This window comes from Engystomops pustulosus, chromosome 4 (assembly GCF_040894005.1).
Source record: "Engystomops pustulosus chromosome 4, aEngPut4.maternal, whole genome shotgun sequence".
Classification (NCBI taxonomy): Eukaryota; Metazoa; Chordata; class Amphibia; order Anura; family Leptodactylidae; genus Engystomops; species Engystomops pustulosus.
The window spans coordinates 7237364-7263967 of record NC_092414.1 but is presented as its reverse complement, the minus strand read 5'-3'; the positions used below and the strand labels follow the sequence as shown (position 1 = coordinate 7263967).

At 44.6% G+C, this 26604-nt stretch overlaps 1 protein-coding gene across 1 annotated transcript in view; it reads right to left on the bottom strand.

Moving 5' to 3' along the window:
• The window catches only part of B4GALNT3 (beta-1,4-N-acetyl-galactosaminyltransferase 3), a 44247-nt gene extending 19711 nt beyond the window's left edge, over nt 1-24536 (bottom strand). Inside the window, exons 1-4 of the mRNA XM_072144968.1 lie at nt 24213-24536; nt 12008-12108; nt 10966-11013; nt 10743-10838 (exon numbers count right to left, since the gene is read on the bottom strand). Of these exons, the coding sequence (XP_072001069.1) occupies nt 10743-10838; nt 10966-11013; nt 12008-12108; nt 24213-24414 (447 nt within the window). The 5' untranslated portion in view covers nt 24415-24536. The remainder of the gene's footprint in view (nt 1-10742; nt 10839-10965; nt 11014-12007; nt 12109-24212) is intronic.
• Nucleotides 24537-26604: the final 2068 nt, after the last annotated feature.

The window sequence follows — 26604 nt, the reverse complement described above, 5'->3', positions numbered from 1 at the left end:
GCAGTATTATAGTAGTTATATTCCTGTACATAGGGGGCAGTATTATTGTAGTTATATTCCTGTACATAGGGGGCAGTATTATAGTAGTTATATTCTTGTACATAGGGAGCAGTATTGTAGTAGTTATATTCCTGTACATAGGGGGCAGTATTATAGTAGTTATATTCTTGTACATAGGGGGCAGTATTATAGTAGTTATATTCTTGTACATAGGGGGCAGTATTATAGTAGTTATATTCTTGTACATAGGAGGCAGTATTATAGTAGTTATATTCCTGTACATAGGGGGCAGTATTATAGTAGTTATATTCCTGTACATAGGGGGCAGTATTATAGTAGATATATTCCTGTACATAGGGGCAGTATTATAGTAGTTATATTCCTGTACATAGGGGACAGTATTATAGTAGTTATATTCTTGTACATAGGGGGCAGTATTATAGTAGTTATATTCCTGTACATAGGGGGCAGTATGATAGTAGTTATATTCCTGTACATAGGGGGTAATATTATAGTAGTTATATCCCTGTACATAGGGGGCAGTATTATAGTAGTTATATTCCTGTACATAGGGGGCAGTATTATAGTAGTTATATTCCTGTACATAGGGGGCAGTATTATAGTAGTTATATTCCTGTACATAGGGGGCAGTATTATAGTAGTTATATTCCTGTACATAGGGGCAGTATTATAGTAGTTATATTCCTGTACATAGGGGGCAGTATTATAGTAGTTATATTCCTGTACATAGGGGGCAGTATTATAGTAGTTATATTCTTGTACATAGGGGGCAGTATTATAGTAGTTATATTCTTGTACATAGGGGGCAGTATTATAGTAGTTATATTCCTGTACATAGGGGGCAGTATTATAGTAGTTATATTCCTGTACATAGGGGCAGTATTATAGTAGTTATATTCCTGTACATAGGGGGCAGTATTATAGTAGTTATATTCCTGTACATAGGGGGCAGTATTATAGTAGTTATATTCTTGAACATAGGGGGAATTATTATAGTAGTTATATCCCTGTACATAGGGGGCAGTATTATAGTAGTTATATTCCTGTACATAGGGGGCAGTATTATAGTAGTTATATTCCTGTACATAGGGGACAGTATTATAGTAGTTATATTCCTGTACATAGGGGGCAGTATTATAGTAGTTATAGTCTTGTACATAGGGGGCAGTATTATAGTAGTTATATTCCTGTACATAGGGGGCAGTATTATAGTAGTTATATTCCTGTACATAGGGGGCAGTATTATAGTAGTTATATTCTTGTACATAGAGGGCAGTATTATAGTAGTTATATTCCTGTACATAGGGGGCAGTATTATAGTAGTTATATTCTTGTACATAGGGGGCAGTATTATAGTAGTTATATTCTTGTACCTAGGGGGCAGTATTATAGTAGTTATATTCTAGTACATAGGGGGCAGTATTATAGTAGTTATATTCTTGTACATAGGGGGCAGTATTATAGTAGTTATATTCTTGTACCTAGGGGGCAGTATTATAGTAGTTATATTCTTGTACCTAGGGGGCAGTATTATAGTAGTTATATTCCTGTACATAGGGGGCAGTATTATAGTAGTTATATTCCTGTACATAGGGGGCAGTATTATAGTAGTTATATTCCTGTACATAGGGGGCAGTATTATAGTAGTTATATTCCTGTACATAGGGGGCAGTATTATAGTAGTTATATTCCTGTACATAGGGGGCAGTATTATAGTAGTTATATTCTTGTACATAGGGGGTAGTATTATAGTAGTTATATTCTTGTACATAGGGGGCAGTATTATAGTAGTTATATTCTTGTACATAGGGGGCAGTATTATAGTAGTTATATTCCTGTACATAGGGGGCAGTATTATAGTAGTTATATTCCTGTACATAGGGGGCAGTATTATAGTAGATATATTCCTGTACATAGGGGCAGTATTATAGTAGTTATATTCCTGTACATAGGGGACAGTATTATAGTAGTTATATTCTTGTACATAGGGGGCAGTATTATAGTAGTTATATTCCTGTACATAGGGGGCAGTATTATAGTAGTTATTTCCTGATCGTCTCAGGGGCAGCACACACAAACGGGTTTTAGTCCTCTAGAACCAATCAGATAGAGACAGGTTACCAAGCAGTACACATGTATTCAATTAACTAGTTAAGGAGCCCTATAAGAGGGAGGAGGAACTAGGAGACAGTGTATTTTTTCTTTCTCTAGGTCAAAGATACAGACAGGACCTATGCTGCTGCTGTTCTTGTGTCCGCGCTGCACACAGTGGGGTGTCCCATGTTGCTCAGACGCGATGGTGTACTGAGACGGCCACTGTTTCAGCAGCCTAAACATGGGCAGTGTTGAGCCTCGGTACACGCCTGCCCTCACAGGGTTTCGATACCCGAAAGGCTGTAATGGCCTCCAGAGGAGATGAAAGCCGCCTACGTCACACTACTGCAAGCCCCGCCTACCTCCATGGCGGGAGCCGGACCGGAAGTGCCTCAGCCCGAGGAGTCCGGATGTGACACTTCAGGTGAGGGCAGGCCGGGCCTGTGTGATGCCATGATTACAGCACCGGATGTGGTGTTCCCTTTCTGGCGCCAGGGAGTTTTGGCTGAGGACCGGAGGTGACGCAATCGGTGTCTGGAGTTTGAAGTTCCGGCGCCACAATATGCAGATTGCTCTCTGCCAGCAACGCGGCCCTCTGCTTACTGAGGTAAGAAATGGCTCCTGTTATGCTCATGCTCCCTGGTGTGTATTCACACTGCGCTGATTACTGCTGTCCAGGCCCTGCACTCCCTGCTACACAGTGCTGCTGCTCCTATATGGGTTTGTATACCTCTGCAGGATATATATAGGAGGGCTGTGTCCTAATGCAATGTTATAGGCACTCACTGCTTTATAGTGCTGCAGCGTGAGTATCAAATGTATAAGGTTATATGTACAACTCGCTGTTACATCATGCCTCAGGCTACTATATTACTCATATAGAATGCTATGCTAGCTGCTATATTATACATATAGGATGCTATGTTGTGTTATGATACATTTGCTGGTTGCCTCTTGCTGCTATATTATACATATAGGATGCTATGTTATGCACTCGCTGGTTACCCCTAGCTACTATATTACATATATAGGATGCTATGGTATATTACACTCCAGATCCTTTCTAACCTGTATGTGCTTTCTCTCGTCAGATCACTGCTGCTAAGCAGCTCCAGGCCTGGCAGGTGCCGGAATGGGAGACTGGCGGGGGATCCCAGCTTCCTTTGATAAGGCCTCAGCTCCTGTATTGGATTTATATGATGCATAAAAATCTATGATGTAATGCACTTCTGTTACATAGGGTCTCATCCCCCATATTACATGTATAGCATGGTGTTATTATTATGCACTCCCTGTGTCATAGTGCATCAGCTGCTATTAGATGTGTAAGATATATGATCTATGCACATAGTGCCGCAGCCCCTATGTTGAATGTTATTATACACTATGGATTAGTGCATCTGCTGTTATTAGATGTATAAATGCTATATATAGGCACTTCTGTCTCACAGTACCTCCGCTCCTGGGTCGGATGTATAGCAGGGTGCTGTTATCATGCACCTCCGGTCACACAGTCTCCTGTGTGGATACGTAATGGCGATATTATGTGCACTCTCTGCTTGCATTAGTGCTAGAAATGCCTGGTCAGAACGGGTGATTAACCCTTGTTTTGTTCTGTTTTATAGCAGATGTCGCCTCACAGGAGCTCAGCAAGAAACCTTCTCTAAGCTAAGCATAGTCTCTGCACCTCCTGATAATGCAAACTAACAGCTTATTAGTCCTGATTCACACATCTAACAGAGGACATTTATAGTGGATCTATATCATGGTGCAAGGAGCAGCGGCCTCTGAAGTCACCATAGAGCTCTGAAGAGGGGTCTTGTTCTGGGGAATCTGATAATGATGAATATTATGTTACACAAGGATAAAGTTCAGTCTTTATGAGGACGTTAAAAAATCCTAGTAGGGACACCCCATCCTAGAGGAGTGGATTATAAATATAACCTGAGCCTACATTCAAAGATGTACATTGAAAAGTCAAATCTCTTATAATTAAGGATCCTCCTGTTACTAAGGCACCTCACAAAGCGATGTTCCCGCTGAAGAATCGGCGTTCCCTAGTCCATAAAGCAGTCTCTGTACTGAAGAAGTCCTCTACCTCCTCTGCTGCTGTGTAAAGTCTCCCTGCCCTCTGCCCCAAGTGGCTCGGGCTGAGTGAATTGTTCTGGTGTATTAGATGAATACTGAAAAGATTGCATCTCATCAAGTGCTACAGATTATCTCTGATACTCACCTGGATACGGCGAGGCTCTCCTGTAAGTCATTTACCCTCGCCAGTACGGCTAAAAGAGCCTTATGAGTCAGGTAATAGGATGGAAATGGTGTTTTTAAGAACAACTTCTGAAGCCTGTTCCAGCCAGAATCCATGTCCATGATCCTGGAAAGCTGAAGTGAAGGTCAGGGAGTGAAGCTCCACAGTCCATAGCGGAGTCTTTAGGAGGCAGCAGAAGTCTCTGGCTAAGCAAGAAGACGCTTTCTCTTCCAAGAGAAGATTACCTATTACCAGTCCTACTGTCATGTGACGCCGAGCTCCACATACATGAGGTGGGGAGGAAGACCTCAGAAGTATTACTCTCAGTAGTCAAGAACTACCATCAGACAACTGGGGACATCAGTCATCACAGGAGGCTGCACCTCAGTGTCCAGAGAACTCTACCAGCTGACGTCATATTTTTTGTATAGACCCTCATTTTTTTCTCTCAGCATTCAAAAAAAAAAAAAAGGGGTCAAATTCAGGATTAAAGCGATCCAGTCTGCAGGGGCTCTTCTAATTAAAGAGGACTATCTAGTCACACTGTAGCCTCAATGTTCCCTGTCTACTCACAGGGGATAGTTGTGTAGCGATTCAAACCAGATCCAAAAGATTGCATCTCCAGTTTTTTCTTTATTGGCAGTGGTTTTTTCATGGCAGGGTATCACAATGGTGGAGTATCCAGACAGCCGGCTGATAAGAGCTTCCTCAGAACCTCTACTCCAATCCCATGTTTTAGAAGTTTCTCCAATTGTGTCAGATTCTGAGATTTGTGTTTAATGCAAAGAAATCTTACTTTGTGTCCCGTCAGTCACCGAGGTTTGAGCTTCTTAAATAAACACCTCAATTGGTGAATGTAACCCCAGAATAAGTGGGGGCCATCCAGAGATTGATCTTCAGACAAAGTGGAACAAGGGACATGACATTCCTCTCAAGCCTATAAAGGGCTCTTCAAACACCAGAAAAGTCGGTAGGAATCTCAAACTCAATCATCCAAAATACTCTGGCCTCCTATCTCCGATAGGGACTTGCATCAGATGCCTCCTCTGATGGTTGGGGTGCCCATGTTAGTCATCTATGGACTAAGAAGAAGTGGAGCAAACAAGATGATGAATCTCAAAATCCTAAAAGAACTTTAGGGCAGTAAAGCCCTTTTCTCCACTTTCAGTACCTTCTCCACTGTCATCACCCAGTCCAGTTAGACAACGGACTGACCATATTCTCTGAGCAAGCGGTAGGCTTGAAAAGCTATCACTTAGCCCGCTAATGTAAGGATGATGGCACAGACAGAAGATCTTCTGCACAGTACATCTGCAGGTCACATTAAAGGATTATAGAACACCACTGCGGATATTCTGGGCTGTGAGCCATGCCACCCGAAAGAATGGAGTCTCAACTCATCAGTTATAATGGTGTAATGGTCAAATGAGGTTTTCCCTATCCAGATGCCATAGCGTCATGCGGAAATTCAAAACTACCAAAAATGTAAGTCATTTCAGCCATACATTGGCAATTGACGGACTTCCTTTTTAAGTGGAACCAGGCTCTGGTGTACATGTTGCTTTCCTACTCCCTTGGTCCAAATGTTCTGAACAGTTTCAGATGAGGTAAGGACAAAGACTATGTCTTCCCGCCTCGTTGGCTCCACAGGGCCTGCCACGGTCGCTGTCAAAAGGGAGGTACTGTAAGTTGCCAGCAACAGGGGACCTGCTCTCCAAAAAGAGCGTACACCATACTCATCCACACACTCGACAGCTAATTGCCTGGAGGCTGACGCAGTGATCATGTCACAACTGCGATCATATCCAGAGGTCATAATTACCCTACAGACTGCCCATAGACCTACCAGGTTGAAAGACTAACGGAGTATGAAAGAGGCTCAAATCTTCATCAACTTTGATCCAGATATCTTAAAAAAAAAAAATCTCGACTAAATCTCAATCAAATTCTCAACAATGGCATCTACTGCATATCTTCTTCAAATTAATAATAATAATTCTTCAAAACCTTAAGTTCTGCTGTCCTTCCTGTAAGGCGCTATCGGTTGTCTTCTCAGCCCTATATAGGGTCCTATCAGAACTGTTACATAAAGGTCCCTCACCTTTAAAGTATTCTTCAGACCGCCATCATCGCAGCAGGCGGGTTATTGAACTACAGGATCCATTAATCTAAGATCCATACTTCAAAAATTGAGATGACTTCCTCATCTTGGTATCAATGCCAGATTTTTTTCCAAAAAAAAAAAAAAAGTATGCTTCCTTTTATCTACAAACCTCTTGTTAGGATTAATGAAGTCTCCACACTCAAGATTTAAGAATAGCAGTTCTTGATGTCTTCCCTTAAAAAATGATCTTCCGTTATTTTTTTGTGCCTACTATTCCAGTGCTCCCAATAACTGGGCAAAGGGCAAGTTGTCACTATAACCAGGTGGTCTAAGGCCACCATAGAAGAACACTACAGTATACATGCTATCTCAGAGATAAGGATTCCTTCTATACAGCCTACAGCTACCTCTTCAACAGAGTTATGTCATGGACAAAGTGGACAAGGCCACAACATGGTCGTCATCTTTAACCTTTGTCAAATATTATTAGGCTAGACTATCTCTTAAGCAGAAGGCACTCTGTGGCAGTGCAGTGCTTAAGTTACAAACATGTGGCCCACCCATAGAATTTTTCGGTACTGCTTTACAAATCCCATTTGTGTGTGCTGCCCCTGAGACGATCAGGAAAACAAAAATTTACTTACCCCGAAATTTTCTTTTCCTGGAGTCCAGGGGCAGCACATGCTTCCCTCCCTTATTTATATTGCTTTATAATAATACACTGTCTCCTAGTTCCTCCTCCCTCTTATAGGGCTCCTTAACTAGTTAATTGAATACATGTGTACTGCTTGGTAACCTGTCTCTATCTGATTGGTTCTAGAGGACTAAAACCCATTTGTGTGTGCTGCCCCTGGACTCCAGGAAAAGAAAATTTCGGGGTAAGTAAATTTTTGTTATTCCTGTACATAGGGGGTAATATTATAGTAGTTATATCCCTGTACATAGGGGGCAGTATTATAGTAGTTATATTCTTGTACATAGGGGGTAATATTATAGTAGTTATATCCCTGTACATAGGGGGCAGTATTATAGTAGTTATATTCCTGTACATATGGGGCAGTATTATAGTAGTTATATTCTTGTACATAGGGGGCAGTATTATAGTAGTTATATTCTTGTACATAGGAGGCAGTATTATAGTAGTTATATTCTTGTACATAGGGGGCAGTATTATAGTAGTTATAATCCTGTACATAGGGGGCAGTATTATAGTAGTTATATTCCTGTACATAGGGGGCAATATTATAGTAGTTATATTCTTGTACATAGGGGGCAGTATTATAGTAGTTATATTCTTGTACATAGGGGGCAGTATTATAGTAGTTATATTCTTGTACATAGGAGGCAGTATTATAGTAGTTATATTCCTGTACATAGGGGGCAGTATTATAGTAGTTATATTCTTGTACATAGGGGGCAGTATTATATTCCTGTACATAGGGGGCAGTATTATAGTAGTTATATTCCTGTACATAGGGGGCAGTATTATAGTAGTTATATTCTTGTACATAGGAGGCAGTATTATAGTAGTTATATTCCTGTACATGGGGGGCAGTATTATAGTAGTTATATTCCTGTACATAGGGGGCAGTATTATAGTAGTTATATTCCTGTACATAGGAGGCAGTATTATAGTAGTTATATTCCTGTACATAGGGGGCAGTATTATAGTAGTTATATACCTGTACATAGGGGGCAGTATTATAGTAGTTATATTCCTGTACATAGGGGGCAGTATTATAGTAGTTATATTCTTGTACATAGGGGGCAGTATTATAGTAGTTATATTCCTGTACATAGGGGGCAGTATTATAGTAGTTATATTCCTGTACATAGGGGGCAGTATTATAGTAGTTATATTCTTGTACATAGGGGGCAGTATTATAGTAGTTATATTCCTGTACATAGGGGGCAGTATTATAGTAGTTATATTCCTGTACATAGGGGGCAGTATTATAGTAGTTATATTCCTGTACATAGGGGGCAGTATTATAGTAGTTATATTCCTGTACATAGGGGGCAGTATTATAGTAGTTATATTCCTGTACATAGGGGCAGTATTATAGTAGTTATATTCCTGTACATAGGGGGCAGTATTATAGTAGTTATATTCCTGTACATAGGGGGCAGTATTATAGTAGTTATATTCTTGTACATAGGGGGCAGTATTATAGTAGTTATATTCTTGTACATAGGGGGCAGTATTATAGTAGTTATATTCCTGTACATAGGGGGCAGTATTATAGTAGTTATATTCCTGTACATAGGGGCAGTATTATAGTAGTTATATTCCTGTACATAGGGGCAGTATTATAGTAGTTATATTCCTGTACATAGGGGGCAGTATTATAGTAGTTATATTCCTGTACATAGGGGGTAATATTATAGTAGTTATATCCCTGTACATAGGGGGCAGTATTATAGTAGTTATATTCCTGTACATAGGGGGCAGTATTATAGTAGTTATATTCCTGTACATAGGGGACAGTATTATAGTAGTTATATTCCTGTACATAGGGGGCAGTATTATAGTAGTTATATTCCTGTACATAGGGGGCAGTATTATAGTAGTTATAGTCTTGTACATAGGGGGCAGTATTATAGTAGTTATATTCCTGTACATAGGGGGCAGTATTATAGTAGTTATATTCCTGTACATAGGGGGCAGTATTATAGTAGTTATATTCTTGTACATAGAGGGCAGTATTATAGTAGTTATATTCCTGTACATAGGGGGCAGTATTATAGTAGTTATATTCTTGTACATAGGGGGCAGTATTATAGTAGTTATATTCTTGTACATAGGGGGCAGTATTATAGTAGTTATATTCTTGTACATAGGGGGCAGTATTATAGTAGTTATATTCTTGTACATAGGGGGCAGTATTATAGTAGTTATATTCTTGTACCTAGGGGGCAGTATTATAGTAGTTATATTCTTGTACCTAGGGGGCAGTATTATAGTAGTTATATTCCTGTACATAGGGGGCAGTATTATAGTAGTTATATTCCTGTACATAGGGGGCAGTATTATAGTAGTTATATTCCTGTACATAGGGGGCAGTATTATAGTAGTTATATTCCTGTACATAGGGGGCAGTATTATAGTAGTTATATTCTTGTACATAGGGGGCAGTATTATAGTAGTTATATTCTTGTACATAGGGGGTAGTATTATAGTAGTTATATTCTTGTACATAGGGGGCAGTATTATAGTAGTTATATTCTTGTACATAGGGGGCAGTATTATAGTAGTTATATTCTTGTACATAGGAGGAAGTATTATAGTAGTTATATTCTTGTACATAGGGGGCAGTATTATAGTAGTTATATTCTTGTACATAGGGGGCAGTATTATAGTAGTTATATTCTTGTACATAGAGGGCAGTATTATAGTAGTTATATTCTTGTACATAGGGGGCAGTATTACAGTAGTTATATTCCTGTACATAGGGGGCAGTATTACAGTAGTTATATTCCTGTACATAGGGGGCAGTATTATAGTAGTTATATTCTTGTACATAGGGGGCAGTATTATAGTAGTTATATTCTTGTACATAGGGGGCAGTGTTATAGTAGTTATATTCCTGTACATAGGGGGCAGTGTTATAGTAGTTATATCCCTGTACATAGGGGGCAGTATTATAGTAGTTATATTCCTGTACATAGGGGGCAGTATTATAGTAGTTATATTCCTGTACATAGGAGGCAGTATTATAGTAGTTATATTCCTGTACATAGGGAGCAGTATTATAGTAGTTATATTCTTGTACATAGGGGGCAGTATTACAGTAGTTATATTCCTGTACATAGGGGGCAGTATTATAGTAGTTATATTCTTGTACATAGGGGGCAGTATTACAGTAGTTATATTCCTGTACATAGGGGGCAGTATTATAGTAGTTATATTCTTGTACATAGGGGGCAGTATTATAGTAGTTATATTCCTGTACATAGGGGGCAGTATTATAGTAGTTATATTCCTGTACATAGGGGGCAGTATTATAGTAGTTATATTCTTGTACATAGGGGGCAGTATTATAGTAGTTATATTCTTGTACATAGGGGGCAGTATTATAGTAGTTATATTCTTGTACATAGGGGGCAGTATTACAGTAGTTATATTCCTGTACATAGGGGGCAGTATTATAGTAGTTATATTCTTGTACATAGGGGACAGTATTATAGTAGTTATATTCCTGTACATAGGGGGCAGTATTATAGTATATGTGATGAGGTACTGTAGTGATCATATAAGTGAAATGTACCCACATGAGGAAAGAGAGGAAAGTGTATATTCCGGCGGAGTTGCTGGATGCTGCTTCCACACCAGTCTTCATATATGTGGAGATTGACTCGTCCAGTGAACTAAATGAAAAATAAATACATGTCACAGTTATAGTATGTATAGTATGTATAGTATGTATAGTATGTATAGTATGTATAGTATGTATCTATATTCCTGTCTGTCTCTATCGTTCTCTGGATTTCTCACCTCTGGCTTCCAGGTCACGGACAGATTCCAGGCAGTGGATTCTTGGAGCTGCAGACATTGGAATAAGTGATGATGGATTAGTGTGATGCTGTGATCCCCTATTTCTATAGATATATTTAGTGGAATCCCCTCCTTGATCCTAGATCCCCCTCCACTATCTGTCTCAGTCTCCTCTGTTTATAATTTTTATTGTTTTTGTCCTCTGACAAAAAATTTTTTTTTGTATTTTATGTATTCATTTTGGATGTTATCTCTGTTTTTAATGTTGTGTCTTCTCTATGTACTAAATATTCTCCCTGTCCTGTGACATCACTGTGTGTATTATCCCTGTACTGTGACATCACTGTGTGTATTATCTCTGTACTGTGACATCACTGTGTGTATTCTCCCTGTCCTGTGACATCACTGTGTGTATTATCTCTGTACTGTGACATCACTGTGTGTATTATCTCTGTACTGTGACATCACTGTGTGTATTATCCCTGTACTGTGACATCACTGTGTGTATTATCCCTGTACTGTGACATCGCTGTGTGTATTATCCCTGTACTGTGACATCACTGTGTGTATTATCTCTGTACTGTGACATCACTGTGTGTATTATCTCTGTACTGTGACATCACTGTGTGTAGTATCCCCTGTACTGTGACATCACTGTGTGTATTATCCCTGTACTGTGACATCGCTGTGTGTATTATCCCTGTACTGTGACATCGCTGTGTGTATTATCCCTGTACTGTGACATCGCTGTGTGTATTATCCCTGTACTGTGACATCACTGTGTGTATTATCCCTGTACTGTGACATCGCTGTGTGTATTATCCCTGTACTGTGACATCGCTGTGTGTATTATCCCTGTCCTGTGACATCGCTGTGTGTATTATCCCTGTCCTGTGACATCGCTGTGTGTATTATCCCTGTACTGTGACATCACTGTGTGTATTATCCCTGTACTGTGACATCACTGTGTGTGTTATCCCTGTACTGTGACATCACTGTGTGTGTTATCCCTGTACTGTGACATCACTGTGTGTATTATCACCTCCTGCGGTCTCTCTGGGTGGTAGAACTTCAGGTTCGGGTCCACGGCTGGGATGTCTTTGAGGGCCAGGGCTTTGCCCAGTTCGCTCCAGCTGCTGTATCCTAATAAAGAGAGCAGATGTTGTGGTAAGAAGGGTCTTATACACAGTATATACAGTATATATATTATATGTGGAGAGCTGGTGGTGACAGATATGGCCCCTATAACATCCTCTGTGCCAGTCAGTGCCCCCCTGATGCTTCAGGAGATCAGGGGCTGCGGGTGCAGGGGCACAGACAGATGGGCCCCCACATGAGACGGTGGGTGGGAGCTTTCATCTGTGTAGGGCGGACCCCCACCCTCACTCCTGTCACCTTATACCGCTGGCACAACTACAAGAGGTTATACAGGGCGAGGGGGCGACAGCTCCCACCCTGCGAGAGTCATAATTGTAATTATATTCATGTTCCATTAGACCCAAAGAACTGCTCATCCTGCTCCTCCTGGTTCATGAATACAATGCTAGGACCTCAGTAAGGACTGACACTGATACAAGCAGCGGGAGAGGTCAGTGATACCATCTCTCCGTGTGGGCACCCGCTATCTGATCCTCACGTAGGAGAAAATTACTGGGTCTCACATTCCAGGGACATTGTTATATATAAGGAGAAAGGAAAGAGCGGAGTAGTACTGTGCGCCGTCTCTCTATATACCAGCGGAGTAGTACTGTGCGCCGTCTCTCTATATACCAGCGGAGTAGTACTGTGCGCCGTCTCTCTATATACCAGCGGAGTAGTACTGTGCGCCGTCTCTCTATATACCAGCGGAGTAGTACTGTGCGCCGTCTCTCTATATACCAGCGGAGTAGTACTGTGCGCCGTCTCTCTATATACCCCGGCCGGCGGAGTAGTACTGTACGCCGTCTCTCTATATACCAGCGGAGTAGTACTGTGCGCCGTCTCTCTATATACCAGCAGAGTAGTACTGTGCGCCGTCTCTCTATACACCGGCGGGCGGAGTAGTACTGTGCGCCGTCTCTCTATACACCGGCGGGCGGAGTAGTACTGTGCGCCGTCTCTCTATACACCGGCGGGCGGAGTAGTACTGTGCGCCGTCTCTCTATACACCGGCCGGCGGAGTAGTACTGTGCGCTGTCTCTCTATATACCAGCGGAGTAGTACTGTGCGCCGTCTCTCTATATACCAGCGGAGTAGTACTGTGCGCCGTCTCTCTATATACCAGCGGAGTAGTACTGTGCGCCGTCTCTCTATATACCAGCGGAGTAGTACTGTGCGCCGTCTCTCTATATACCCCGGCCGGCGGAGTAGTACTGTACGCCGTCTCTCTATATACCAGCGGAGTAGTACTGTGCGCCGTCTCTCTATATACCAGCAGAGTAGTACTGTGCGCCGTCTCTCTATACACCGGCGGGCGGAGTAGTACTGTGCGCCGTCTCTCTATACACCGGCGGGCGGAGTAGTACTGTGCGCCGTCTCTCTATACACCGGCGGGCGGAGTAGTACTGTGCGCCGTCTCTCTATACACCGGCCGGCGGAGTAGTACTGTGCGCTGTCTCTCTATATACCAGCGGAGTAGTACTGTGCGCCGTCTCTCTATAGTCCAGCGGAGTAGTACTGTGCGCCGTCTCTCTATATACCAGCGGAGTAGTACTGTGCGCCGTCTCTCTATACACCGGCGGGCGGAGTAGTACTGTGCGCCGTCTCTCTATACACCGGAGGGCGGAGTAGTACTGAGCCGTCTCTCTATACACCGTCGGGCGGAATAGTACTGTTCGCCGTCTCTCTATACACCGGCGGGCGGAGTAGTACTGTGCGCCGTCTCTCTATACACCGGCCGGCGGAGTAGTACTGTGCGCCGTCTCTCTATACACCGGCCGGCGGAGTAGTACTGTGCGCCGTCTCTCTATACACCGGCCGGCGGAGTAGTACTGTGCGCCGTCTCTCTATATACCAGCGGAGTAGTACTGTGCACCGTCTCTCTATATACCAGCGGAGTAGTACTGTGCGCCGTCTCTCTATATACCAGCGGAGTAGTACTGTGCGCCGTCTCTCTATACACCGGCGGGCGGAGTAGTACTGTGCGCCGTCTCTCTATACACCGGCGGGCGGAGTAGTACTGTGCACCGTCTCTCTATACACCGGCGGGCGGAGTAGTACTGTGCGCCGTCTCTCTATACACCGGCGGGCGGAGTAGTACTGTGCGCCGTTTCTCTATACACCGGCGGGCGGAGTAGTACTGTGCGCCGTCTCTCTATACACCGGCCGGCGGAGTAGTACTGTGCGCTGTCTCTCTATATACCAGCGGAGTAGTACTGTGCGCCGTCTCTCTATAGTCCAGCGGAGTAGTACTGTGCGCCGTCTCTCTATATACAAGCGGATTAGTACTGTGCGCCGTCTCTCTATATACCAGCGGAGTAGTACTGTGCGCCGTCTCTCTATACACCGTCGGGCGGAGTAGTACTGTGCGCCGTCTCTCTATACACCGGCGGGCGGAGTAGTACTGTGCGCCGTCTCTCTATACACCGGCGGGCGGAGTAGTACTGTGCGCCGTCTCTCTATACACCGGCGGGCGGAGTAGTACTGTGCGCCGTCTCTCTATACACCGGAGGGCGGAGTAGTACTGTGCGCCGTCTCTCTATACACCGGCCGGCGGAGTAGTACTGTGCGCCGTCTCTCTATATACCAGCGAAGTAGTACTGTGCGCCGTCTCTCTATAGTCCAGCGGAGTAGTACTGTGCGCCGTCTCTCTATATACCAGCGGAGTAGTACTGTGCACCGTCTCTATATATACCAGCGGAGTAGTACTGTGCGCCGTCTCTCTATATACCAGCGGAGTAGTACTGTGCGCCGTCTCTCCATATACCAGCGGAGTAGTACTGTGCGCCCTCTCTCCATATACCAGCGGAGTAGTACTGTGCGCCGTCTCTATATACCAGCGGAGTAGTACTGTGCGCCCTCTCTCCATATACCAGCGGAGTAGTACTGTGCGCCCTCTCTCCATATACCAGCGGAGTAGTACTGTGCGCCCTCTCTCCATATACCAGCGGAGTAGTACTGTGCGCTGTCTCTCTATATACCAGCGGAGTAGTACTGTGCGCCCTCTCTCCATATACCAGCGGAGTTGTACTGTGCGCTGTCTATCTATATACCAGCGGAGTAGTACTGTGCGCCCTCTCTCCATATACCAGCGGAGTAGTACTGTGCACCCTCTCTCCATATACCAGCGGAGTAGTACTGTGCGCTGTCTCTTCCTAGATGTCTGTATGTCTCAGTGTAGTAAGATGAATTCCTTCCCTTTCGGGGTCTCGGGTTTCTGTAAGACGAGGCCCCATTATCGTGTAGTGTAACGGTTCCTGGGATCATGGCGGCAGGAGACGCTATCATGTGACTGGCGCTTTTGATGTGCAGCGGTTAATAGGTGCTCCTGCTCCTATCTGATGTACAGATTCACACACGGGTCCCCGGGGCCCTCAGAGAAGATATAAGATGACAATACAAGTTCTGTGTGCGGCAGACAAGCAGTAACCGGAATACCCAACCGATCGGCGAGACGTGGCCAAATAAGTATCGGGAGCCACGAAGGTCAACACTAATGATATAGAGACCCAGGCCCCAAAAATACATTCATGGCCGCCACTAAAGAGCCCATTGTTCACAGATCGGCCATAGATAAGAGGAGAAGAATTCCCCACAGAGGTTTTCTAGGTTTTCTGAGAAATTAGGTTGGACTGAAGAATAGGAATAACATCTGCTACAGGGGTCCGATATCTAAAGGGGTCTTTTACCTCTTAGACACAACACACAGACAGTAACTGAAGATTTACTATGGAGTCACTAAGTTACAACTGCTTTATAACTGTACTGTGACATCACTGTGTGTATTATCCCTGTACTATGACATCACTGTGTTTATTACCTCTGTACTGTGACATCGCTGTGTGTATTACCTCTGTACTGTGACATCACTGTGTATTATCCCTGTACTGTGACATCGCTGTGCGTATTATCTCTATACTGTGACATCACTGTGTGTATTATCTCTGTACTGTGACATCGCTGTGAGTATTATCCCTGTACTGTGACATCGCTGGGAGTATTATCCCTGTACTGTGACATCACTGTGTGTATTGTCTCTGTTCTGTGACATCGCTGTGTGTATTATCCCTGTACTGTGACATCGCTGTGTGTATTCTCCCTGTACTGTGACATCGCTGTGTGTATTCTCCCTGTACTGTGACATCGCTGTGTGTATTCTCCCTGTACTGTGACATCGCTGTGTGTATTCTCCCTGTACTGTGACATCGCTGTGTGTATTATCCCTGTACTGTGACATCGCTGTGTGTATTATCCCTGTACTGTGACATCGCTGTGTGTATTATCCCTGTACTGTGACATCGCTCTGTGTATTATCCCTGTACTGTGACATCGCTGTGTGTATTATCCCTGTACTGTGACATCACAGTTTGTATTATCCCTGTACTGTGACATCGCTGTGTGTATTATCCCTGTACTGTGACATCACTCTGTGTATTATCCCTGTACTGTGACATCGCTGTGTGTATTATCCCTGTACTGTGACATCACTGTGTGTATTATCCCTGTACTGTGACATCACTGTGTGTATTATCTCTGCATTGTGACATCACTGTGAGTATTATCCCTGTACTGTGACATCACTGTGTGTATTATCCCTGTACTGTGACATCACTGTGTGTGACATGTTGCTGTATAGTGGTTGTGTTTGTTGCGGTCATTAGTGTCTAGTCTATTTGTACAGTGAGAAGTATTGTCATTGTTCTGGGCAGATAATACTCCCGAGTGATGCCAAGTGTTGGCGGCCAAACCAAACATGTAAGAGAAGAGATGAGCAAACACCAGCAACAGTTACACGATGGCACATAATTATCCCGGTTAAGATGTTCTGGTTATGACAAAGAAGTTACTTGATGCAGAAAGTGGCACAATATTCCTGGAAATGGCAGCATATGCTCCAGGCTGGTAATAAGGGCCATAAAAAGTTACAATCCAAACTAGGCCTCAAACCTGTGTTGCCCATAGTAACCAATCAGAGTTCAGCTGTCATTCCCAAAGCAGCTCTGGAGAAATGAAAGTTGAGCTGTGATTGGTTGCTCATGGTAAACAAGACAGTTTTCATGGATAGGTGTCATAATGGAGGCCTAAATTTCTCTGTTTTTCACGAAACAGTTGTTATATGACCCAGGCCCATAACATACTGCTCTGCTATATGCCCCAGGCCCATAACATACTGCTCTCCTATATGACCCAGACCCATACCATACTGCTCTCCTATATGACCCAGGCCCATAACATACTGCTCCCCTATATGACCCAGCCAGAACCATAACATACTGCTCTCCTATATGACCCAGACCCATACCATACTGCTCTCCTACATGACCCAGTCCCATAACATACTGCCCTCCTATATGACCCAGTCCCATAACATACTGCTCTCCTATATGACCCAGGCCCATAACATACTGCTCTCCTATATGACCCAGTCCCATAACATACTGCTCTCCTATATGACCCAGGCCCATAACATACTGCCCTCCTATATGACCCAGTCCCATAACATACTGCTCTCCTATATGACCCAGGCCCATAACATACTGCTCTCCTATATGACCCAGGCCCATAACATACTGCTCTCCTATATGACCCAGCCAGAACCATAACATACTGCTCTCCTATATGACCCAGACCCATACCATACTGCTCTCCTATATGCCCCAGGCCCATAACATACTGGTCTCCTATATGACCAAGGCCCATAACATACTGGTCTCCTATATGACCCAGAACCATAACATACTGCTCTCCTATATGACCCAGAACCATAACATACTGCTCTCCTATATGACCCAGAACCATAACATACTGCTCTCCTATATGACCCAGAACCATAACATACTGCTCTCCTTTATGACCAAGAACCATAACATACTGCTCTCCTATATGCCCCAGGCCCATAACATACTGGTCTCCTATATGCCCCAGGCCCATAACATACTGCTTTCCTGTATGACCCAGACCCATAACATACTGCTCTCCTTTATGACCAAGAACCATAACATACTGCTCTCCTATATGCCCCAGGCCCATAACATACTGGTCTCCTATATGCCCCAGGCCCATGACATACTGCTTTCCTGTATGACCCAGACCCATAACATACTGTTCTCCTATATGCCCCAGACCCATAACATACTGCACTCCTATATGCCCCAGGCCCATAACATACTGCACTCCTATATGACCCAGGCCCATACCATACAGCTCTCCCACATGGACCACACTTGGATGACAGGATATTGTCTCACAAACACATGCCGGGTGTTCATGATTGTGCCCAGCAATGATTGGCGCTGACACGTGTTGTCCTGCCATCAGGTACATAGAGCTCTGTATAAAGACACACAAAGCCCAAAGGGAACAATTATATGGAGCAGATGGTACACACAGCGCACAGGCAGGATATTACACTCCCCATGTTATACCGGGCACAGCTGCTGCCAGACCCACCCCGACCCCAGGTCCTGCTGGCACACCCTGGTAAACAACCAGCCATCCGCTAGAAGCCACCAACCATGTGCAAGAGAGGGAGAACATCTTCTATATAGTGATATGGAGCAAACTGGTATAATGATATATGTACAGCCGGTATAACCTGGGGATCTCCTGTATATAATGATATATGTACAGCCGGTATAACCTGGAGATCTCCTGTATATAATGATATATGTACAGGCGGTATAACCTGGGGATCTCCTGTATATAATGATATATGTACAGCCGGTATAACCTGGGGATCTCCTGTATATAATGATATATGTACAGGCGGTATAACCTGGGGATCTCCTGTATATAATGATATATGTACAGCCGGTATAACCTGGGGATCTCCTGTATATAATGATATATGTACAGCCGGTATAACCTGGGGATCTCCTGTATATAATGATATATGTACAGCCGGTATAACCTGGGGATCTCCTGTATATAATGATATATGTACAGCCGGTATAACCTGGGGATCTCCTGTATATAGTGATATATGTACAGCCGGTATAACCTGGGGATCTCCTGTATATAATGATATATGTACAGCCGGTATAACCTGGGGATCTCCTGTATATAATGATATATGTACAGCCGGTATAACCTGGGGATCTCCTGTATATAATGATATATGTACAGCCGGTATAACCTGGAGATCTCCTGTATATAATGATATATGTACAGCCGGTATAACCTGGGGGTCTCCTGTATATAATGATATATGTACAGCCGGTATAACCTGGGGATCTCCTGTATATAATGATATATGTACAGCCGGTATAACCTGGGGATCTCCTGTATATAATTATATATGTACAGCCGGTATAACCTGGGGATCTCCTGTATATGATGATATATGTACAGCCGGTATAACCTGGGGATCTCCTGTATATGATGATATATGTACAGCCGGTATAACCTGGGGATCTCCTGTATATGATGATATATGTACAGCCGGTATAACCTGGGGATCTCCTGTATATGATGATATATGTACAGCCGGTATAACCTGGGGATCTCCTGTATATGATGATATATGTACAGCCGGTATAATCTGGGGATCTCCTGTATATAGTGATATATGTACAGCCGGTATAACCTGGGGATCTCCTGTATATAGTGATATATGTACAGCCGGTATAACTTGGGGATCTCCTGTATATAGTGATATATGTACAGCCGGTATAACCTGGGGATCTCCTGTATATAATGATATATGTACAGATGCTATAACCTGGGGATCTCCTGTATATAATGATATATGTACAGCCGGTATAACCTGGGGATCTCCTGTATATGATGATATATGTACAGCCGGTATAATCTGGGGATCTCCTGTATATAGTGATATATGTACAGCCGGTATAACCTGGGGATCTCCTGTATATAGTGATATATGTACAGCCGGTATAACTTGGGGATCTCCTGTATATAGTGATATATGTACAGCCGGTATAACCTGGGGATCTCCTGTATATAATGATATATGTACAGCCGGTATAACCTGGGGATCTCCTGTATATAATGATATATGTACAGCCGGTATAACCTGGGGATCTCCTGTATATAATGATATATGTACAGATGCTATAACCTGGGGATCTCCTGTATATAATGATATATGTACAGCCGGTATAACCTGACAATCTCCTGTATAGAATATGTACAGTTGTGTTATCTATATACTGTGACACCGCTGTGTGCATTGTCTATATACTGTGACACCGCTGGGTGCATTGTCTATATACTGTAGATGCTGAACGTGGATACAATATGTGACTGGGTCCGTACACATAGCTAAGTTATTTACAAAAAAAGGTCCCTAGGGACCTCACTGAGACCCATTGGTCTAAAACGTAACTTTTAATATATTTAAAGCTCTTAAAAAGTTTTAGGATTGTTGAGACCTATTTCGAGACATAAACATTAAAATTCTACAAATCTATGGTGTACAGTGTATTAATTGTGTACAAGTACCAAATGAGAGGAGTTTGATGTGGTGTCAGTATGCTACAGAAGAGAGAGCTCCAGAGTTCATTCGTGAGTAAATACTGGCTGTACGTTCAATCAGTGATATTATTGTTAATTCTGCAACATAGTTGCTTTAATTAGTCTGGCAAAGTGCTCTCACTGGCTGACTTCCAGATCGCGGTGTGCTAGTCTATAGGAATACTGGAGTTCTACCTATCTATAATTGATGCCACTTCTCACTCTCTAACAATTATTGGATATCGGTACTTGTCCATATGCACCATATCAATGCTATCTAAAATTTGACTGATAGCCCCCCCGACATGCTATAGCTTGGCGAAACATGTCGGGGGGGCTATCAGTCAAATTTTAGATAGCATTGATATGGTGCATATGGACAAGTACCGATATCCAATAATTGTTAGAGAGTGAGAAGTGGCATCAATTATAGATAGGTAGAACTCCAGTATTCCTATAGACTAGCACACCGCGATCTGGAAGTCAGCCAGTGAGAGCACTTTGCCAGACTAATTAAAGCAACTATGTTGCAGAATTAACAATAATATCACTGATTGAACGTACAGCCAGTATTTACTCACGAATGAACTCTGGAGCTCTCTCTTCTGTAGCATACTGACACCACATCAAACTCCTCTCATTTGGTACTTGTACACAATTAATACACTGTACACCATAGATTTGTAGAATTTTAATGTTTATGTCTCGAAATAGGTCTCAACAATCCTAAAACTTTTTAAGAGCTTTAAATATATTAAAAGTTACGTTTTAGACCAATGGGTCTCAGTGAGGTCCCTAGGGACCTTTTTTTGTCTATATACTGTGACACCGCTGTGTGCATTATCTATATACTGTGACACCGCTGGGTGCATTGTCTATATACTGTGACACCGCTGTGTGCATTGTCTATATACTGTGACATCGCTGTGTGCATTATCTATATACTGTGACATCGCTGTGTGCATTATCTATATACTGTGACATCGCTGTGTGCATTATCTATATACTGTGACATCGCTGTGTGCATTATCTATATACTGTGACACCGCTGTGTGCATTGTCTATATACTGTGACACCGCTGTGTGCATTGTCTATATACTGTGACACCGCTGTGTGCATTGTCTATATACTGTGACACCGCTGGGTGCATTGTCTATATACTGTGACACCGCTGGGTGCATTGTCTATATACTGTGACACCGCTGGGTGCATTGTCTATATACTGTGACACCGCTGGGTGCATTGTCTATATACTGTGACACCGCTGGGTGCATTGTCTATATACTGTGACACCGCTGGGTGCATTGTCTATATACTGTGACACCGCTGGGTGCATTGTCTATATACTGTGACACCGCTGGGTGCATTGTCTATATACTGTGACACCGCTGGGTGCATTGTCTATATACTGTGACACCGCTGGGTGCATTGTCTATATACTGTGACACCGCTGGGTGCATTGTCTATATACTGTGACACCGCTGGGTGCATTGTCTATATACTGTGACACCGCTGGGTGCATTGTCTATATACTGTGACACCGCTGGGTGCATTGTCTATATACTGTGACACCGCTGGGTGCATTGTCTATATACTGTGACACCGCTGGGTGCATTGTCTATATACTGTGACACCGCTGGGTGCATTGTCTATATACTGTGACACCGCTGGGTGCATTGTCTATATACTGTGACACCGCTGGGTGCATTGTCTATATACTGTGACACCGCTGGGTGCATTGTCTATATACTGTGACACCGCTGGGTGCATTGTCTATATACTGTGACACCGCTGGGTGCATTGTCTATATACTGTGACACCGCTGGGTGCATTGTCTATATACTGGGACACCGCTGGGTGCATTGTCTATATACTGGGACACCGCTGGGTGCATTGTCTATATACTGGGACACCGCTGGGTGCATTGTCTATATACTGTGACACCGCTGGGTGCATTGTCTATATACTGTGACACCGCTGGGTGCATTGTCTATATACTGTGACACCGCTGGGTGCATTGTCTATATACTGTGACACCGCTGGGTGCATTGTCTATATACTGTGACACCGCTGGGTGCATTGTCTATATACTGTGACACCGCTGGGTGCATTGTCTATATACTGTGACACCGCTGGGTGCATTGTCTATATACTGTGACACCGCTGGGTGCATTGTCTATATACTGTGACACCGCTGGGTGCATTGTCTATATACTGTGACACCGCTGGGTGCATTGTCTATATACTGTGACACCGCTGGGTGCATTGTCTATATACTGTGACACCGCTGGGTGCATTATCTATATACTGTGACACCGCTGGGTGCATTGTCTATATACTGTGACACCGCTGGGTGCATTGTCTATATACTGTGACACCGCTGTGTGCATTATCTATATACTGGGACACCGCTGTGTGCATTGTCTATATACTGGGACACCGCTGGGTGCATTGTCTATATACTGGGACATGGCTGTGTGCATTGTCTATATACTGGGACATGGCTGTGTGCATTGTCTATATACTGTGACATCGCTGTGTGCATTGTCTATATACTGTGACATCGCTGTGTGCATTGTCTATATACTGTGACATCGCTGTGTGCATTGTCTATATACTGTGACATCGCTGTGTGCATTGTCTATATACTGTGACATCGCTGTGTGCATTGTCTATATACTGTGACATCGCTGTGTGCATTGTCTATATACTGTGACATCGCTGTGTGCATTGTCTATATACTGGGACACCGCTGTGTGCATTGTCTATATACTGGGACACCGCTGTGTGCATTGTCTATATACTGGGACACCGCTGTGTGCATTGTCTATATACTGTGACACCGCTGTGTGCATTATCTATATACTGTGACATCGCTGTGTGCATTGTCTATATACTGTGACATCACTGTGTGCATTATCTATATACTGTGACATCGCTGTGTGCATTGTCTATATACTGTGACATCACTGTGTGCATTATCTATATACTGTGACATCGCAGTGTGCATTATCTATATACTGTGACACCGCTGTGTGCATTATCTATATACTGTGACACCGCTGTGTGCATTGTCTATATACTGTGACACCGCTGTGTGCATTGTCTATATACTGTGACACCGCTGTGTGCATTATCTATATACTGTGACACCGCTGTGTGCATTGTCTATATACTGTGACACCGCTGTGTGCATTGTCTCCCCCGTACTGTGACATCACCATATAGAAAGCTCTCGTGCTGGGGATTCTGTATCCTGCAGGTGTGAATACTCGTCCCTCTATTGTTATGTTACACACATGATTAGGCAGATTGTGTGACACACATTATACATCGGGTGATCACAGTGGTTACTGCCTGTATCTGGGACCAGGTCATGCTGGGGGTTGTAGTCCGCTCTCATCACCCAGTGTTCCATGTACATCACTGTGTCAGTCCTTACTGTGATCTCGCGTTCTATTCTAGGAGATGCAGAATCTACGGGATGAGTTATGTCCGTTTTCTTATCTATTGTGGCGGATTGTATAATCCATGTAATAATTCTGTGCCCCCCCACCCCCAGCTTCCCTGTAAATGAATAGAATGCGATCCCTGCAGTGAAGACTGACACAGAGTGACGTTCCCGATTACTCACTGCGATTGATGGGATTCCCGCTGGAATACGTCTCCATCTGCAGATAAACCGTCCAGACCCCCAGGAGGAGGATTGCGAATAACAGCAGCAGCCAGAAGTTCTTCTGCAACTTCTTCAGGGGCAGCGGGCGGCCCCTCATTGTGGCTGCCCGCTGGCGGTACGCCCGTTTCTGCAGCATGGTGCCGGTGATTCCTGGTGGCATCGGAGCTCATTCCTGATTTCCCTCCTCCATGGATGCCCTGCAGGACTGGCAGGAGGGCGCCCCCGCTAGGTGCAGGCTTTCATGACGAGCGGCGCTGCTGCTCCCTCTGATCCCGCTTCCTGATCTCACCTGTGTCTCACCTGCCCAGCCCTGCCCCCTCCCTCTCCCCTCGTTACCTTGGTGGCAGTCGCCTCTGTAGGGACCTGCACACCTCACCATGGGCGGAGCTACACCCCAGCCCCTCCCCTCAGTCATTCATACCTGGGGACACCTGTATTAGCAGCCAGAGGTCACCGCACCTGTCTGCACTCGTTCCCCAGGTTCCTCCACATTTCACCGTCTGCTTTCTGTCAGTGAATGCACATCTGCATGGGGGGGGAGGAAGTGGGGGTGCAGGATCTCGCCCCGACAGCGGGGTGCAGGATCTCGCCCCGACAGCGGGGTGCAGTTATGGGGGGATAGGATCTCGCTCTGACACCGGGGTGCAGTTATGGGGGCACGGGATCTCGCTCTGACACCGGGGTGCAGTTATGGGGGGGATAGGATCTAGCTCTGACACCGGGGTGCAGTTATGGGGGCACGGGATCTCGCTCTGACACCGGGGTGCAGTTATGGGGGCACGGGATCTCGCTCTGACACCGGGGTGCAGTTATGGGGGGATAGGATCTCGCTCTGACACCGGGGTGCAGTTATGGGGGCACGGGATCTCGCTCTGACACCGGGGTGCAGTTATGGGGGGATAGGATCTCGCTCTGACACCGGGGTGCAGTTATGGGGGCACGGGATCTAGCTCTGACACCGGGGTGCAGTTATGGGGGCACGGGATCTAGCTCTGACACCGGGGTGCAGTTATGGGGGCACGGGATCTAGCTCTGACACCGGGGTGCAGTTATGGGGGCACGGGATCTAGTTCTGACACCGGGGTGCAGTTATGGGGGGATAGGATCTCACTCCATTACTGGGGTGCAGTTATGGGGGCACGGGATCTAGCTCTGACACCGGGGTGCAGTTATGGGGGTATAGGATCTAGTTCTTTCACTCGGGTGCAGTTATGGGGGTATAGGATCTCGCTCCATTACTGGGGTGCAGTTATGGGGGTATAGGATCTCGCTCCATTACTGGGGTGCAGTTATGGGGGTATAGGATCTCGCTCCATTACTGGGGTGCAGTTATGGGGGTATAGGATCTCGCTCCATTACTGGGGTGCAGTTATGGGGGTATAGGATCTCGCTCCATTACTGGGGTGCAGTTATGGGGGTATAGGATCTCGCTCCATTACTGGGGTGCAGTTATGGGGGTATAGGATCTCGCTCCATTACTGGGGTGCAGTTATGGGGGTATAGGATCTCGCTCCATTACTGGGGTGCAGTTATGGGGGTATAGGATCTCGCTCCATTACTGGGGTGCAGTTATGGGGGTACAGGATCTCGCTCCATCACTGTGGTGCAGTTAAGGGGGTATAGGATCTCGCTCCGACACCGGGGTGCAGTTATGGGAGTACAGGATCTTGCTCCAACACCAGGGTGCAGTTATGGGGGTACAGGATCTCGCTCCAACACCAGGGTGCAGTTATGGGGGTACAGGATCTCGCTCCCGCACTGGGGTGCAGTTATCGGGGGATAGGGTCTAGTTTTGTCACCGGGTGCAGTTATGGGGGTACAGGATCTCGCTCCCACACCGGGGTGCAGCAGTGGGAATACAGTAGCCAGCTCAGTTATCGGGGTACAGTTATAGGGTTAGAGGAGCCGACACAATTATGGGGGCACAGTAGCTCGCTTAGTTATTGGGCTCCATTACAGGGGTACAAGCAGCTTGTTCTGTTATTGGGGTACTATTATAGGCGCACAGTAGCTTGCTCCATTATTAAAGGTACTGTTACGGGGATAAAGGAGCAAGCTCAGTTACTGGGGTACAGTTATTTGGGGTAGAGTCTATACGAGTCTGGTCCATTTTTGAGTATCAGGTTATCCCATAACCACGTACAGTGCAGGCAACACATGGAGTTGGACTCCTGTACCCCGAAACTTCCCATTTGTCATATATAGAGTTGTGTGAGCGCCCCCTGGAGATCAGACTCTGCAATACACTGCAGTGTAAATGAGGAGCAGCACCCCACATCAAGGCCATCGCTCAGTCTGGGTCCATTTTCATGCCATGTTTTGGATAAGAAAGAAATAAGTGGATAAGAGC